A 13,227-nucleotide genomic window follows, 5' to 3' on the forward strand; every position below is an offset into this window, starting at 1 on the left:
GCCAACACGAGACTCAGCGTGGTTGGCACAGGTCATTCTCTGTACCAAAGCTAAAACTTTAGTCAAGGGCCGGCCCCGTGGCTGAGTGGTTAAGTCCTCGCACTCTGCTTTGGCGGCCCAAGGTTTCACTGGTTTGGATCCTGGGTGTGGACATGGCACCGCTCATCAGGCCATGCTGAGGCGGCATCCCACATGTCACAACTAGAAGGACCCACAGCTAAAACATACAGCTATGTACTGGGGGGATTTGGGGAGAAAAAGCAGAAAAAAAGAAGATTGGTAACGGTTGTTAGTTCAGGTGCCAATCTTTAAAAAAAAAAACTTTAGTCAGATAAAAAGATCAAAAACCACATACCACGTGGACCCAGAGTAGAAGGGGAGAGAGATGCCAAATTCTTTAAGTGAGAAGACAACTTCTTCAAAAATCTTCATTTCAGGAGAGCTACCCTCATCTGTATTACTCATCTGTAAAACCACTCAGTTTTACAAAGTATAAGTGACTTACAAGAAAACAAGTATGATTAAGATCTACGTCCAATTGTCTGGCAACTTACAAAACATTCCAAAATGGGCTTTTTAGAAACTACAAGTGTTTGAAAGTCAAACATTCATGGAAAAAATAATTTCATCATCAAATCTGAAGATTGCATAAATTGTCAAAAATTGCCAAAAACAACTGTCTCGAGCTAGAATATCCGAAAGACCCCCTAGACGTCACCTGGACCCTTTATCCTGGTGTCTGTTGCTCCCACCTGTCCCTTTTCTTCCAGTCCTTCCTGAGATTCAGGCCCAGCAAAGCCCTCGGCCTCTCTCCCTGCCCGCCCGCCCGAGGCTGGCCCATGAGATGCCAGGCTCAGCTTCTCTTGCCTTGCGACGCATTTCCCATTGGCAGGGAGACTCTTTTCTCAGCAGGGCAGAAATTCTATGCTCAAAAATCATTTTTTCCTCCTAGCTTTGTAATCATGGCTCTGTTACTTCTAGCATCCAGTGTTGGCAATTCTCATTCTCATTTCTTTCAAGGAATCTTGGAAGTCTTTTTTTTGGCAATAAAAATTGTCCAGTTTCACGGGGGGACATCCAGCCACGGGCCTTGTCTTCCGTCACCCAGCTCAGCACTCAGCTGTCCCTGAACCTAAGGGCATCCTTGCCGATGTCTGACTGTCCTGGTTTCAACCCTGCAACTCCTCTCCTGGATGTGGATGCTGTGGTCCTCAATCCACCTTCTGTTTTCATCTCTTGGCTATACTGCGCCCATCTTGGTCATTTTTGGTAAACAGGCAGATTCTTTACCTTTGAGGTTACTAATATTTTTTTTTACTTATCTCATCAGTCAGCCCTTGGACTGAATGACTTAGCCCAAGTTTTTAATCAAAAATTATCTTGACTGTACCTTTTTCATACAAGCCTCTTTTAGGTTCAAGTTTTCTCAAATCTCTGGTCATGTAATTAGGTTTTTACTTTTAAATGACTTTGTTCTCTGACCGTTTCCTTTAACCTAAGCTGCTCCATTTGCTCGCCTCAGCCTTTCGCAACATGCCGCTCCTTCTCCTCACGTGCAGGGCTCCTGGCTGGGCCGTGCAGTTCTGAGAGGTGTGGAGGATGCCTAAGTGTGGCTGCCTGGATGTCCCCGGCACTTGTTTCCCCAAACATGCCCCTTCTTAGAAGGAGGCCGGCAGTAGAGTGTCAAGATGGCAGGGGTGGGTCAGGGTGCAGTGGCAGAGGACACGGGGCAACCCTACCTAGCCAGCGGCAGGGGGGCTGAGCACCCTCGCGTGCAGGTCCAGGGGGGTCATCAACCCAGCCCCTGTGGATCCTGCTCTGTTCCTCTCCTGTGCCAACATCCACGCCGAGCCACAGACAAGATGACAGTCCACTTCCCTCAGGAGCAATGTTCCAATGAGCCCTGGTGGTGGGAGGGGCCGCCAGGGACCCACTGTCCATTAGATGGCCTTTACTGAGCCATGAGCCCACCCCTCAGACTTGAAGCTGGGCTTCCAGGTTTAGGGTCTGGACAGCTGTCCCCTGAGTAGCCTGGTCCTTGGGAGGCAGCTGCCCAGCAGAAACTGCACTTCCCAGGCCCCCTTGCCAGCGTCCATTCACATCCCCAGGGACCCTTACTGAGCACATGCTGGGGCGAAATGCTCCTCTAGGTACCACGGGTACGCAGTGGGTAAAGAAGTGCCTGCTCCAATGGAGCTCATGGACAATCCACAGGCCCCGTGCAGTTAGAGCGGAGAGGAGTAAACCACACAGGGCACGGTGACGGTGACACGAGGGGAGGGAAAACGGTCATCCCCTTCAGGCTGGAGCTCCTGAGAACGAAACGGAAATAGGCCAGCTGGGGCAGCTCTGGGGGAGGGCGATTCAGACTCGAAGCAAATACACCCAGCAGGGGACCGCCTCGGCAGACAGGCCCACGCGGCAGGGCTGGTTCGGGGGGCTGGGGCAGGGGCAAGGAGAAGACGGTGAAGAGTGCTGCAGACAGGCCACTGTGGGGCAGGATGAGAGCGCGCCCGCACCTGACGCGTGCTGTCACACACCACAAAACAGAAGGCAGGAGCGTTTTATTCACTGTGAGTCCGCATACATAAACAAGATCTAGCATTTGAAAAACTCCACTCTAAAATACAGATTTTACCATAAACATGTATTTTGTAACAAAAAGAAAACACTGGTCACACTCAAAACCTTCTATCTAGTCAAGGAACACAGGTGCAGACAAAACTTTCTCACAGCTTGAGCTACTTAAAATTGTTCACTCAGATGCATGTCGTGCTGATGACAAAGGAAGTTTCATGTTCGGCATTTTTCTCGCTATCCTCCCAGATATTATCAAAAGGTCAGATTCTCTGGGAAATAGAAAAATGACAAGTTTTGATGCTACTGTTCAAAAATGTTCCACAAACAGCTGCCCCTGCTAAACTTTCAAATCACTTCACTGAAATGGAGCTGCTCCCAGCCTGTAAGACAGGAGCACACCGTTGACAGAGCTTCCGGAGCGCCACACGGACTCTGGCCTTCACAGCAGTGACTGGAGGCCAGATGGCACCCACGGGGATGCGCTGTAACAAGCATGCGGCGAGCGGGCACCACAGACGACGTCCTCACACAGCGCCATTTGCTCAGACAGGAAAGGCCGACTGCATCCGAGCCAGCGGCCCCCAGACTGAGGGCCGAGGGCCAGGCTTCCAGGCCACCCGTGCCCAGTTTCTGTCCTACTTCCTCTTGATATGGATGGCTCAGTTTCACTTAAATTTGATAAAGTCAGATTCTAATGTTACATAAGCTTAATCCTTACATTATCATTTACCTTGATATTTTAGGGTCCAGCAAAGATTTCTGTAATACTTAGGCTAACATGAAATCAAAAGCTGGCATTACACAAACCATGAAGTCTGCTGGTCACTTACTGATATCAATGAATTAGGTCTAATTTGTTCCTTTTATTAATAAAGGTGACTTTTAATAAAAAGCCATGATTTAAGTGAAATTGAAAAGTACAAAATGTAACACACAATCACAGCTTTACTCATATGAACACGCGGGCACCACTTCCTGTCATTCTTTCAACACTGCAGCACATCAGTAACCTACAGAAACAGCAGACGGGCACAGTATAACTGAGACTGTCTGGCATTCTCTCACTGGCTCCATTTTTAAAGGGTTACAAGGAAACTATGTACAGTGTCAACAGCTCGGCACACTGGATCTGGTCTTAGGCCATTACTACTGTTACAGTCCAATTTGGATTTTAATAGAAGCACCTTACAGATCTGAAATAAAAGCATTGCTTAATGGTTTCAGATGCGTTTTGGTATTTAATATGTTTTGAGGCATCTTTACAAATAATAAATTATAACCATAACAAAGAGAACCTGTGACTAAAGCTTCTCACATGGACACAGGGGCGGCGACTGCAAATGCTGCCAGTGACAATTCCACAAATTTAAAGTCATAACCACCTCCAGATTTCTTTAAAACAAGCAAAACTAAGTAGCACACAGAAGAATATTTTAATATAACCTTAATGGTCTAACGAACCTTCCAAATGGAAGGAAATACAAAATAAAGCTGACACATCCAATTTAACTGACAGCAATAGGCTTCAGTACCACAAATTTACCAGGTCATCTGCCAGCGCTCTGCAGAGCCACCTAGCAGCCAGCAGGCTCGGACTCCACACGGCTGAGGCCACGCGCACGCGCAGCTGGGTGAGCCTGCAGCTTTACTGACACCTTTCAGATGCTCTTAATACTGGTAATTTCACGGGTTCGCTCCTTGTAATGAATTTGAGTGTAGATAACTTCCAGAGAGAAACGTGTAGCTAAACCAAATTAAGAATATTAAATCTTCCACACATGGGCTCAAATTGGAAGCATCTTGTTTAGTATAATGAAAAGTTAATTTTTAAAAATATCTGCAGTCTTCTTGAAACACAAGGCACCAATAGGGAGCAGACATTCCAGCAAAGAATGATTGTCTGGAAAAAAAAAAATGGAACCAATCAGAGTCCTTTGTCCTTTGTTGATTGGAATACTTCCTTCTTTCACGTCTATGCAACATCTTCCAGATAATCTGCAACATCGCTGAGCTGGGACACAGTCAGGTCCTGTGTGAGGTCATCAAGCTGTTGTTCAAAAGAAAGAAAAGAACTGGTGTCAGGATGCAAGCAGAGTCTGAAATACTTTTTCAAATATATTTCCCTCTTTTATACTCTACAAACTGCTTCACATTCCTGAGTCCTTTACCTCAGCTTCTTCTTCCTGTTTTGAAATTTGTGATAATACCAAAAAGCTGAGCTAATAGCTAAACTCTACATTAACGAGAAAACTGGTGGCTAAAGTAACCCTTCTGGAATTCTTTGGTAACTTTAAAGCGACATGTTTAGGCCTCTGAAGGATGACATGAGATCCAAAGGAAAGAGAAAGACAAATCATTATGAGCCTACAATGTGTCAGCAGTTAGAGAAGGTGCTTTACACGCTGCCACAACCTTCACCAATCCTACGAGCAGGCATTAACACTTCCACCTACGAATACACCAAGTGAGGACCAAAGGCTGAAGCTTGCCTAGGCAAACCAGTACATGAAAGAACAAAAAGGCAAGCCCAGATTTTGCTGGCTCAGATTGCGTCATTTTTGTTGAAAGTGCTGTGTTCCTCAGAGGCCTTCTCCCTGGGTGATCATCACTTGACGGGTACAAGCCTTCGGAGACTCCCTCCACATTCTGGAAAGCAGCTTTCCCATCCCGGCTGTGGCGAGCAGACCCCGGCCCGAGACGCAGGCTCGCCTGAGCCAGCGAGCCAGCTCTCCATGGGCTCGGACGTGCGACCCTGAGAGGCTGCCTTACCCCTCACATGCAACACACATCTAAGAATATTCTGCTCTCTGCCCAAGAAAAAAGGCAAAATGTGGATCTCCAATGGACTCCTAATTGTACAGGCTGACTGCGTTTTTGCTGTCTTGTCTCCCGTGGGTCCCAGCACCAGCCTGGACCCGCCTGTTCAGAGCTCACCAACGGCCTGTGCCCCAAGCTCCGCTTCGCCTCCTGCACTCACAGTGCTCGCACGCACACACCGGTTCCCCCGTCTCCTCTGAAGGTGACCTCTTGCCTATACCGACTGCCCACACCACTGAGGGGGTTGATTCTGACTCTAGTCCTGACCCACTGGGGCCACCTAAACCCATAGCAATTGGTCCCCAGAACAATGCACAGACATTTCAGAAGCACTCAGTTACCAAAGGAAGTGACACCTGAAAACGATCTTACACATTCATTAAAGACATTCTTTTGAGACTTGGACCAGGTAACTGTGTCATAACCTTTCACAATTTCAATTGTTTTTCTCCTAATCTGTGTAAATTTTTGAAGCTTTACACTTAAATCAAGGCGACCAATGGGCACAAACAGCACACGTGGGAAACGCTCGCCCCGTACTTTGTCACTGGTGTTGACGTCCTCGATCTCCGCAGACAGGTCCTCCTCGATCTCCTCACCGATGCTGAGCTCACTTTTTTCTGAGCGATGGCTGGTACTAATTTCAGGGGAAAGAAAAACAAGAACATTTAAAGAGACCAACGACCACTTCCACCTTTCAAAGATTTATTTTAATCCTTCAAATAAATATAAAATATTAAATAGCATTCATTTCATACACATTATCTCACGTGACCCTTAACATAACTAGCACAGGGACAGGGACAGTCGAGTCAGTCTCACAGGTGAGGAAACTAAGGTCCACGGCAGTGACTCTGGTCACCGTGGCAAGGAGGAAGCCAGCCCAGATTTGTAAAGTTTCTTCTACTACATCGGCCATCTCTCAAAAAGCTGTAAATTACTGTAAAAAGATTTAAAAATTCCCAAATGGAAAAACTGGCAATTATCTAGGATTCTTAGACTCAAATTTAAAATTTCTAATCATATCCACACCAAATATTACTTCCAAATTAATTATTAGCCAACTCACAGATGATACTGTCTTTCTGTTTACAAAAAAGTTATCTGAAAAAAATTAAGAAATGTCATCTGAATCACAACAATAATTTGAGGGATAAGTTCTCGAAGGTGAATGCAGACAATTCCCAGCAGAGACGGGGGAGGAGAGACGGCGCTCCCACAACACGGTGAAGACGGAGTGGCTCCCGAGCCCCGCCGGCAGCGCTGTCTCTTCATCGCATCCTCACCAAGATTCCTGAACGTAATGCAGACCTCCACATTCTAAGCTAAAATCAAAAACACGCCTCAAAGTCCCGTGTACGATTTGGGGTTCTCCCTCTTTTACCCCCCTTCAATCAATCTGAACAAGAGACTCCAATACACTAACATAAGCGCCCTGTAATCCCGTCGCCCTGTCCTGCGTTCAGAAATCGTTTAGTGCTTACAGAGCTGCCGCCCAACTATTTTTCTCACCTGTTAAAGTCATCAGCGTAGTCATCTTCTTCTCCAGTCCCTGACAAGTTTAAGAAAAGATATACATATTTATATGCACACACTTCATGCTTTATCTACAATTACACATACAGATTTCCTTCAAAAAACCTACATTACTGAATACTGCATCATAAACACAAAGTCTCAGGGGCCAGCCGGGTGGCGCAGCAGTTAAGTTCACACATCTGCCTCGGCGGCCTGGCTCAACACCGCGCTGTTCAGAGGTGCTACTGGTACCACCCCTGGAGTCCTTCCAAGTGTCAGACCGGACCTGCTCTAGGTCAGGGCATTGTGGAGGGGATTCAAGTCCTGCGTGGCCAGCCAGACAGTGACCCTCTCCCAGCAAAAGCCCACGACTTATTCACTATCAAGCATGTGAGTGACTGCTGGGCCACTGAAGCCCACATGGCAGCGGAAAAGCCGGCATCTCTAATCTCAAGGGGCTGACACTGTCGTGGTGGGAAAGGGGCAGCCAACAGCTGAACAAATGAGATGCTGTTTGAGTGTTCAGGAGGAACTCTCTGAGGTGACAGCTGAGTTGAAACCTGAAGAAGGTACCAGATGTACAGATTATTGGGGACAGTGTTTTCCAAGAAGCAGAAACATGTGCAAAGGCCCTGAGATGGGGAAGGCGCAGTGGTTTGAAAACGCTGAGGAAGCTAGTGTCACCATCAAATACCGAACGTGGGGGGAGACAAAAGGTGTGCAGAGCCGAAGGGACAGCAGAGGCCGTTTAGGACCTCCTGCGCCGGATCAGGACTTCAGCCCAACGCAAAGCGGGAGGGGGCAGGAGTGAGAGAGGGCAGGAGAGCGCTAGCTGACTTCTGTTTTCCACAGACACTCTGACCACTGCAGGAAGGAAGACACGTGCTCAGGGGAGGCAAGAACGCAGAGGACACAAAAGGCTACTGCGAAGTCCAGGCCAGAGATGACTGGGGTAAGGGCTGGGGGGAGGCAAGCGTCCTAACAATCAGACAGACAGACGGATGGACCGTATGGGGTGGGAGGAGAGAACACCGGAAAACGGAAAAAGCAGGAATCACAGCTACGGCTACACCCACATCACTGCCGACAGCGAACGAGGGTCCCAGGCAATCGGCAGCACGTGGGCGTCAGCTTTCCAGACTGCTCTCCTCTCTCGAAGAAAGAGCCGAGCTGCACTCGCCGCCCAGGGGACTCGCAGCCTCACAGGTGAAGGGGTGTACAGCACTTGAGAGAGCAGCTGCCAGGCGGAGAAGAGGGGAGGCTGAGGTGTAGAAACCTTTTTTTTTCTCCAAGGTATGTTTTGGTGAGGAAGACTAGCCCTGCGCTAACATCTGTTATCAATCATCCTCTTTTTCTTCTTCTCCCCAAAGAGCCCAGTACACAGCTGTATATTCCTGTTGTGGGTCCCTCTAGTTGTGGCATGTGGGACGCTGCTTCAGCATGGCCTGATGAGCGGTGCAATGTCTGCGCCCAGGATCCGAACCTGTGGTTTCCCTGGGACGCCAATGCAGAGCGCACAAACTTAACCACTTGGCCACAGCGCCAGCCAAAGCCTTCCGATTAAACAAACCAGCGGCTGGTCGGGAAGCGGCAAGGGAGTCGGCAGCAGGCGCTCCTCCTCAATCTTGAGGCAGCCTCCCAACCAGCCACAGCGCCCACAAGAACACGAGCAGAGAGCAGAGGGGAGCACTCGCTCAGGCGGGGGAGGGCCAGGCTGCAGGTGGATGACAGAGCTGAGAGACCCCCTGCCTTCTGGAAGTCAGGATCTCAGGTTGTGTTCCAGCACGGTACTCAGTAAATATTTGTCTTTGAATTGGCCTCACGTGGCCCAGGAAGTCTACAGTAGCTACTATTTGGCCTTTATGGAAAAAGTCAGCTGAGTCCTGCTTTCAACAGGCAACGTAAGTTGTACTGTAAAGCTTTATTTGTAATTATTCCTTTGGAACTCAGAATTTATTTTCCCACTGAAGTGGTATTTAAATAATGTCTAGGCAGTGAAACCCCGTGGTTAGGGCTCTTCGCTGCCATATGAGGGTTCTGAAAGCGGTATGTATGATCTTAGGCAACCTCCCTCCCTGGGGTTCTTCATCTGTAAAAACAGAGCGAACAACAGAACCCACCTCACAGGATGTGAATTCAATAGACCGTTTCTTGATACACTGCCAGGCACGTATCACTAGTCATGTTTATTCTGACATTATGTATCACTTAAAATACTGAGAATACTGTGTACTACAATGAAAATAAAAAACAAACAGAAAACAATACTATTACAATGCTATGAAACAAAACTAAATAAAAATGCTTCTTTACACAGAATCCTGACCCTTGGCTGGTGACCTGGTGAGTCTCACCTCACCCACCCAAGGTCCCAACACCCAGCCGAGGTCCACAGAGTCCCGGCAGAGTGGAGCGAGGCCGCAGAGCGCGCCACGACCGCAGCCATTGGCCGCAGAGGCAGGAGAAGCCCTCCCCTCGCCAAGGGGAATTCTCAGCAGCTCCGCCTTAAACCAGACTGCAGACCGCCTCGCTCTGAGAGAGAACAGAGCAGGCGGAGAGAAGATAAACGACTCGGCAACAGAGGGAAGCACCACAAAGGTGAGACACAAACAAACCCAGAAGTGGACGGGGGTGGGCCGGCTGTGGAGATGTGGAGGCTAGAAGTGTGTCTCTGGGTGTGGCTGTCCATGGAGATAGGGCCTATGGTGAAAACCTGGGAGCAGACTTTCCATCGGGCCGTGGGCAAGAACGTCTAACTGAAAACTCAATCACACCGAACGGGGAAAGACAAACGGAAGGAGGGAGCAGGCCCACCCAGCGGGCCGGCCAGTAACCACCACCTCAGCCGTTAGCACGAGTCCAGGTCCCTGCTGAACAGAGTCCGGCAGCCCAGGGAAGGCCTATTCTGCTGCAAATGGGGAGAGAGAGGAACACAAAAAGGGAACTAACATTTATGAGGAATCCACCGTGCTGGGCGCTGTACTTTTGTCTGGTCACTCTCTAAAGCGAAGTGGACATTACTAGGTCCACCTAACTGATGAGGAAATGCCTGTTTACCTACCTACCTTACTCAACAATCAGGACCACCTCTGGGATTTTACTGAAACCTACCCACTTCCAAACCCCAGTTCTTCCCACTCTCTAGACTGTTTCTCCAGAAGAGGGAGGGGCATTTCTCTGAGCTGTCCCACTCAGCCCTTGCAGCTGTAAGAGCAAACGGCGTGCAGGGGCCACATCCTTCCTCCTCCCAGCGTGCCTGTAAAGCCAGGCCCAGTGCCCTGTCGCGTAGCACTCAGATGGGGAGACCCCAGCAGCAGGTCGTGCAGACTTCCCGTCTCACAGGGAACCTGCGCTGAACCAGCCCCTTCCGGGCGGCCGTGGAGGCAGGTGTGCCTAAAGCACGCCCGTCATGCCTGCCTGCCTGCCGTTCTGCACAGAACAGAGCACTGGGTGAGAACCAGGCCCAGGGCTCTGTAGCACTCACACTGAGGCTCTTCCTTCTGGAAGGACGAATTTAATTCCTCAGGGTCACAAACCACTGTTCCCACACAGCAGAACTGAACACAACACCCAGTGTCGAACCCCAGCTTTTCCTGTTACAAGTCTGCCTCCCTCTTAGACCGGCTCCCTGGGGCCTAGACCACGGACTCCCAGCACCCAGAAGTGACTGCCTTTGCACAAGCTGTCCTCTCAGTCCACACTGCAGTCTCTGTCCCTCTCCCTCACCCGCCAGGTCTCGGCAGAGAAGTCACTTCCTAGGAGAGGGCTTCCCGAATGGCAAGGCTCGGTTAAGCCCACTGACCACCCATCCACATCCCAGTGCGTCCTGACTCTCCCGACACTGAGGAATCTGCAGGGACCTGTCTGATGCCTGTCTCCCCTGCTGGACTGAACCCCACGAGGACAGAGCCCGCTTGCTGCCAGCTCCCTCCCTGGCATATGCAGGAGCCCCAGAGACATACAAACCATCACACATCTGCTTGGGAGGTGCTCCCTGCAAGCTGATCGAGTCACTCCGCCGACGATTTTACTCTAAAAAGATACCCACCCCAGAGTCATCAGCACTAAAACTGGAAATCTACTTACCTAATCCAAGTGATCCAATTTTATCACTGACCAATTTCAGATCTTTCAAAACCGTGTTTCCCTTTTTACCTGTGAACAGGAAAAAATATTCACATTAAATTGACTTTTAAACTACAACAGTCTCTAAACCGTGTCATTTTTTTTTTTAGGATAGGGATTCTTTATGACAGAAACATAGTAACTGAAAACCAAGAAAAAATTACAAACGGTGACTAATGGTTGCTTACATCAGGCATTACATCCCTTTTTAACCAAACGTAATACTACTATTGAAATATGGTGATCAAAATAATGTTTTGCCCAACTATCAGATTTCATCTTCTCTAAGAAGCCCCACTGGGCATGAATTCACGAACTACCCTTAATTCTTCTCATCAATTTTATTCTCCCTTTGAACTTCTACATCTTGTTTCAATTCAATTGCTGTTTCGTTTACCAAACTGGTGTCCTCAATGGTTTTATTTCTTCAGTCCCTAGTTTCAATGTCCTCTCTAAATCCTTATTGCCTAGTTAAAGAGTGACATGACAAGGACATTCTAGATTCCTTTATTGAAGGTGACAACAACCAGGGCAAAGAAGAAAAAGAGGGAAACTGACGTGGGCCGTATTAACAGATACATGGCTAATTTACTACAGGCTAAGAGAAGCCACGGACCATCTCCTTTACCTGTCCCGGGAAATCCTACAGCTGTATCGTGGGATAGAAAAAGGTTAGTAAGCAGGGAAAAATCCTGCAAAACTCACAATGCAATTTCCTAACAAAGATCGACTTTTTAGGAAACTTTCTCAAAAGAGGCACATTAATGCTCTAAACACTTTGCCAAATAAACCCTGTATTTACTAGGATAACAGCACACAAAGTTCATCTACACATCTACATGTTGGGGCCATGCTTTTTAAATCCCTGGTCTCGTCACCACCCACGTGGGGAGGGGCAGGAAAGTGAGTCCTGCAGCCACAGGCTATTCCAGGGCCGCTAGGCAGCCCCGCCTCTGCCACACATAAAGAGACACCAGATCCAAATCACTGAAGGCAGCACAACACTTCAACGCTCCTATGATGATTACCATACATCACAGAATCTACAAAAACAAATTCTTAGAAATTAATTGAATTCAAATCCTACTCAGGTCAATCTAAATATCCAACAAGAGAGATGGTTTAAAATTATAATATCTATTTATTGTGTAAGGCAGCTAAAAAGTCAACTTCCTAAAAGTATTTTGATGGCATAGGAAAAGCAAAATACAAAACAATATAGAGAATAAAACCATATTAAAAAGAAACAAAAAAATAAAATATTAACAGGAAATATCTGAGTGATAAAATTATTATCTAGTTTTATGATTTTACACACATTTTTCTGAAAAAGTAAACGATGATTATAGACTACTTAATCAATCAGAGAAAAAAATATCATCAGTATTCAAAGTCCACATCTTCAGTCAGCAAATCTGGGGACTTTGGGGCACTCACTTTCAGAGTCCTTCAATGAGGGGGCTCCAGCTAGGGAGCTGAGTCCGCTCTTTAAGGGCGGGGCGTCAGAGAGCGATGCCAGGCTTCCTACTGGCTTACTAGGTTCACTTCTCCTGACAAGAAACAAGCGTACAGTTAAATGGTACTCATCCTCTGCCCCTGCAACACAAGCAACTGCAATACATCTTATAGGCACACAGTGGCTGGGACATAGATACATCTCACAGATTTTGCAAAAGCATCAAGTATACCTACAAGGCAGTGCAGACTAAGGAGCAATCACAAATCACTCAGCAAGTTACCAGGGGAAATCAGCTCCCCTCTCTAGACTTCTGTCTGGGCTGACAGGTTAAATTGCTCTTCTTCACCATCTGCACCGTCTGTGATTTTATCAGAAGCCCCTACCATCGCCCAGAAACACAGGCAGGGGACAGCACAAGAGTCGACTAGCACAGGCCACTACACCTCCGCCATGACACTGCTGAGAAGAGCCCCAACAGCCCCGCAGCTGAGCCCTCTCCCAGGCACGAGCGCCACCCTCAAGCAGACATCTAACGGGGCCCAGCACCCTACACTCTCCCCCAGCCCACTCTCCTCACCTCGTTATCGATGACTTCATACTACCTTCGGCCCTCACATCTCCAGCCCCCTCTCTCCCTCCTCAACTGTGAACTCAGATAAGAGCTTCCACAGGCCCCTACCCTCACATCCAGCCCACCCGAACTGTGCCCACGCAGCAGCAAAGACGCT

The 13,227-nt window shown here is 48.2% G+C and overlaps 1 protein-coding gene across 4 annotated transcripts in view; it reads right to left on the minus strand.

The window, feature by feature from the left end:
- Positions 1–2,547: 2,547 nt before the first annotated feature.
- Positions 2,548–13,227, minus strand: part of CEP43 (centrosomal protein 43) — a 31,797-nt gene continuing 21,117 nt past the window's right edge. For 2 of the 4 annotated variants that reach the window (XM_044760948.2, XM_044760946.1), the window contains 5 exons: positions 12,478–12,590; positions 11,002–11,070; positions 6,910–6,949; positions 5,938–6,034; positions 2,548–4,627 (listed from right to left, as the gene is read on the minus strand). In XM_044760948.2, the coding sequence (XP_044616883.1) occupies positions 4,553–4,627; positions 5,938–6,034; positions 6,910–6,949; positions 11,002–11,070; positions 12,478–12,590 (394 nt within the window). In that variant the 3' untranslated portion in view covers positions 2,548–4,552. Of the gene's footprint in view, positions 4,628–5,937; positions 6,035–6,548; positions 6,723–6,909; positions 6,950–11,001; positions 11,071–12,477; positions 12,591–13,227 lie in introns of those variants that run through there. The other 2 variants (XM_070517503.1, XM_070517477.1) reach the window with 1 other exon arrangement.

This window comes from Equus asinus, chromosome 1 (genome assembly GCF_041296235.1).
Source record: "Equus asinus isolate D_3611 breed Donkey chromosome 1, EquAss-T2T_v2, whole genome shotgun sequence".
Lineage (NCBI taxonomy): Eukaryota > Metazoa > Chordata > Mammalia > Perissodactyla > Equidae > Equus > Equus asinus.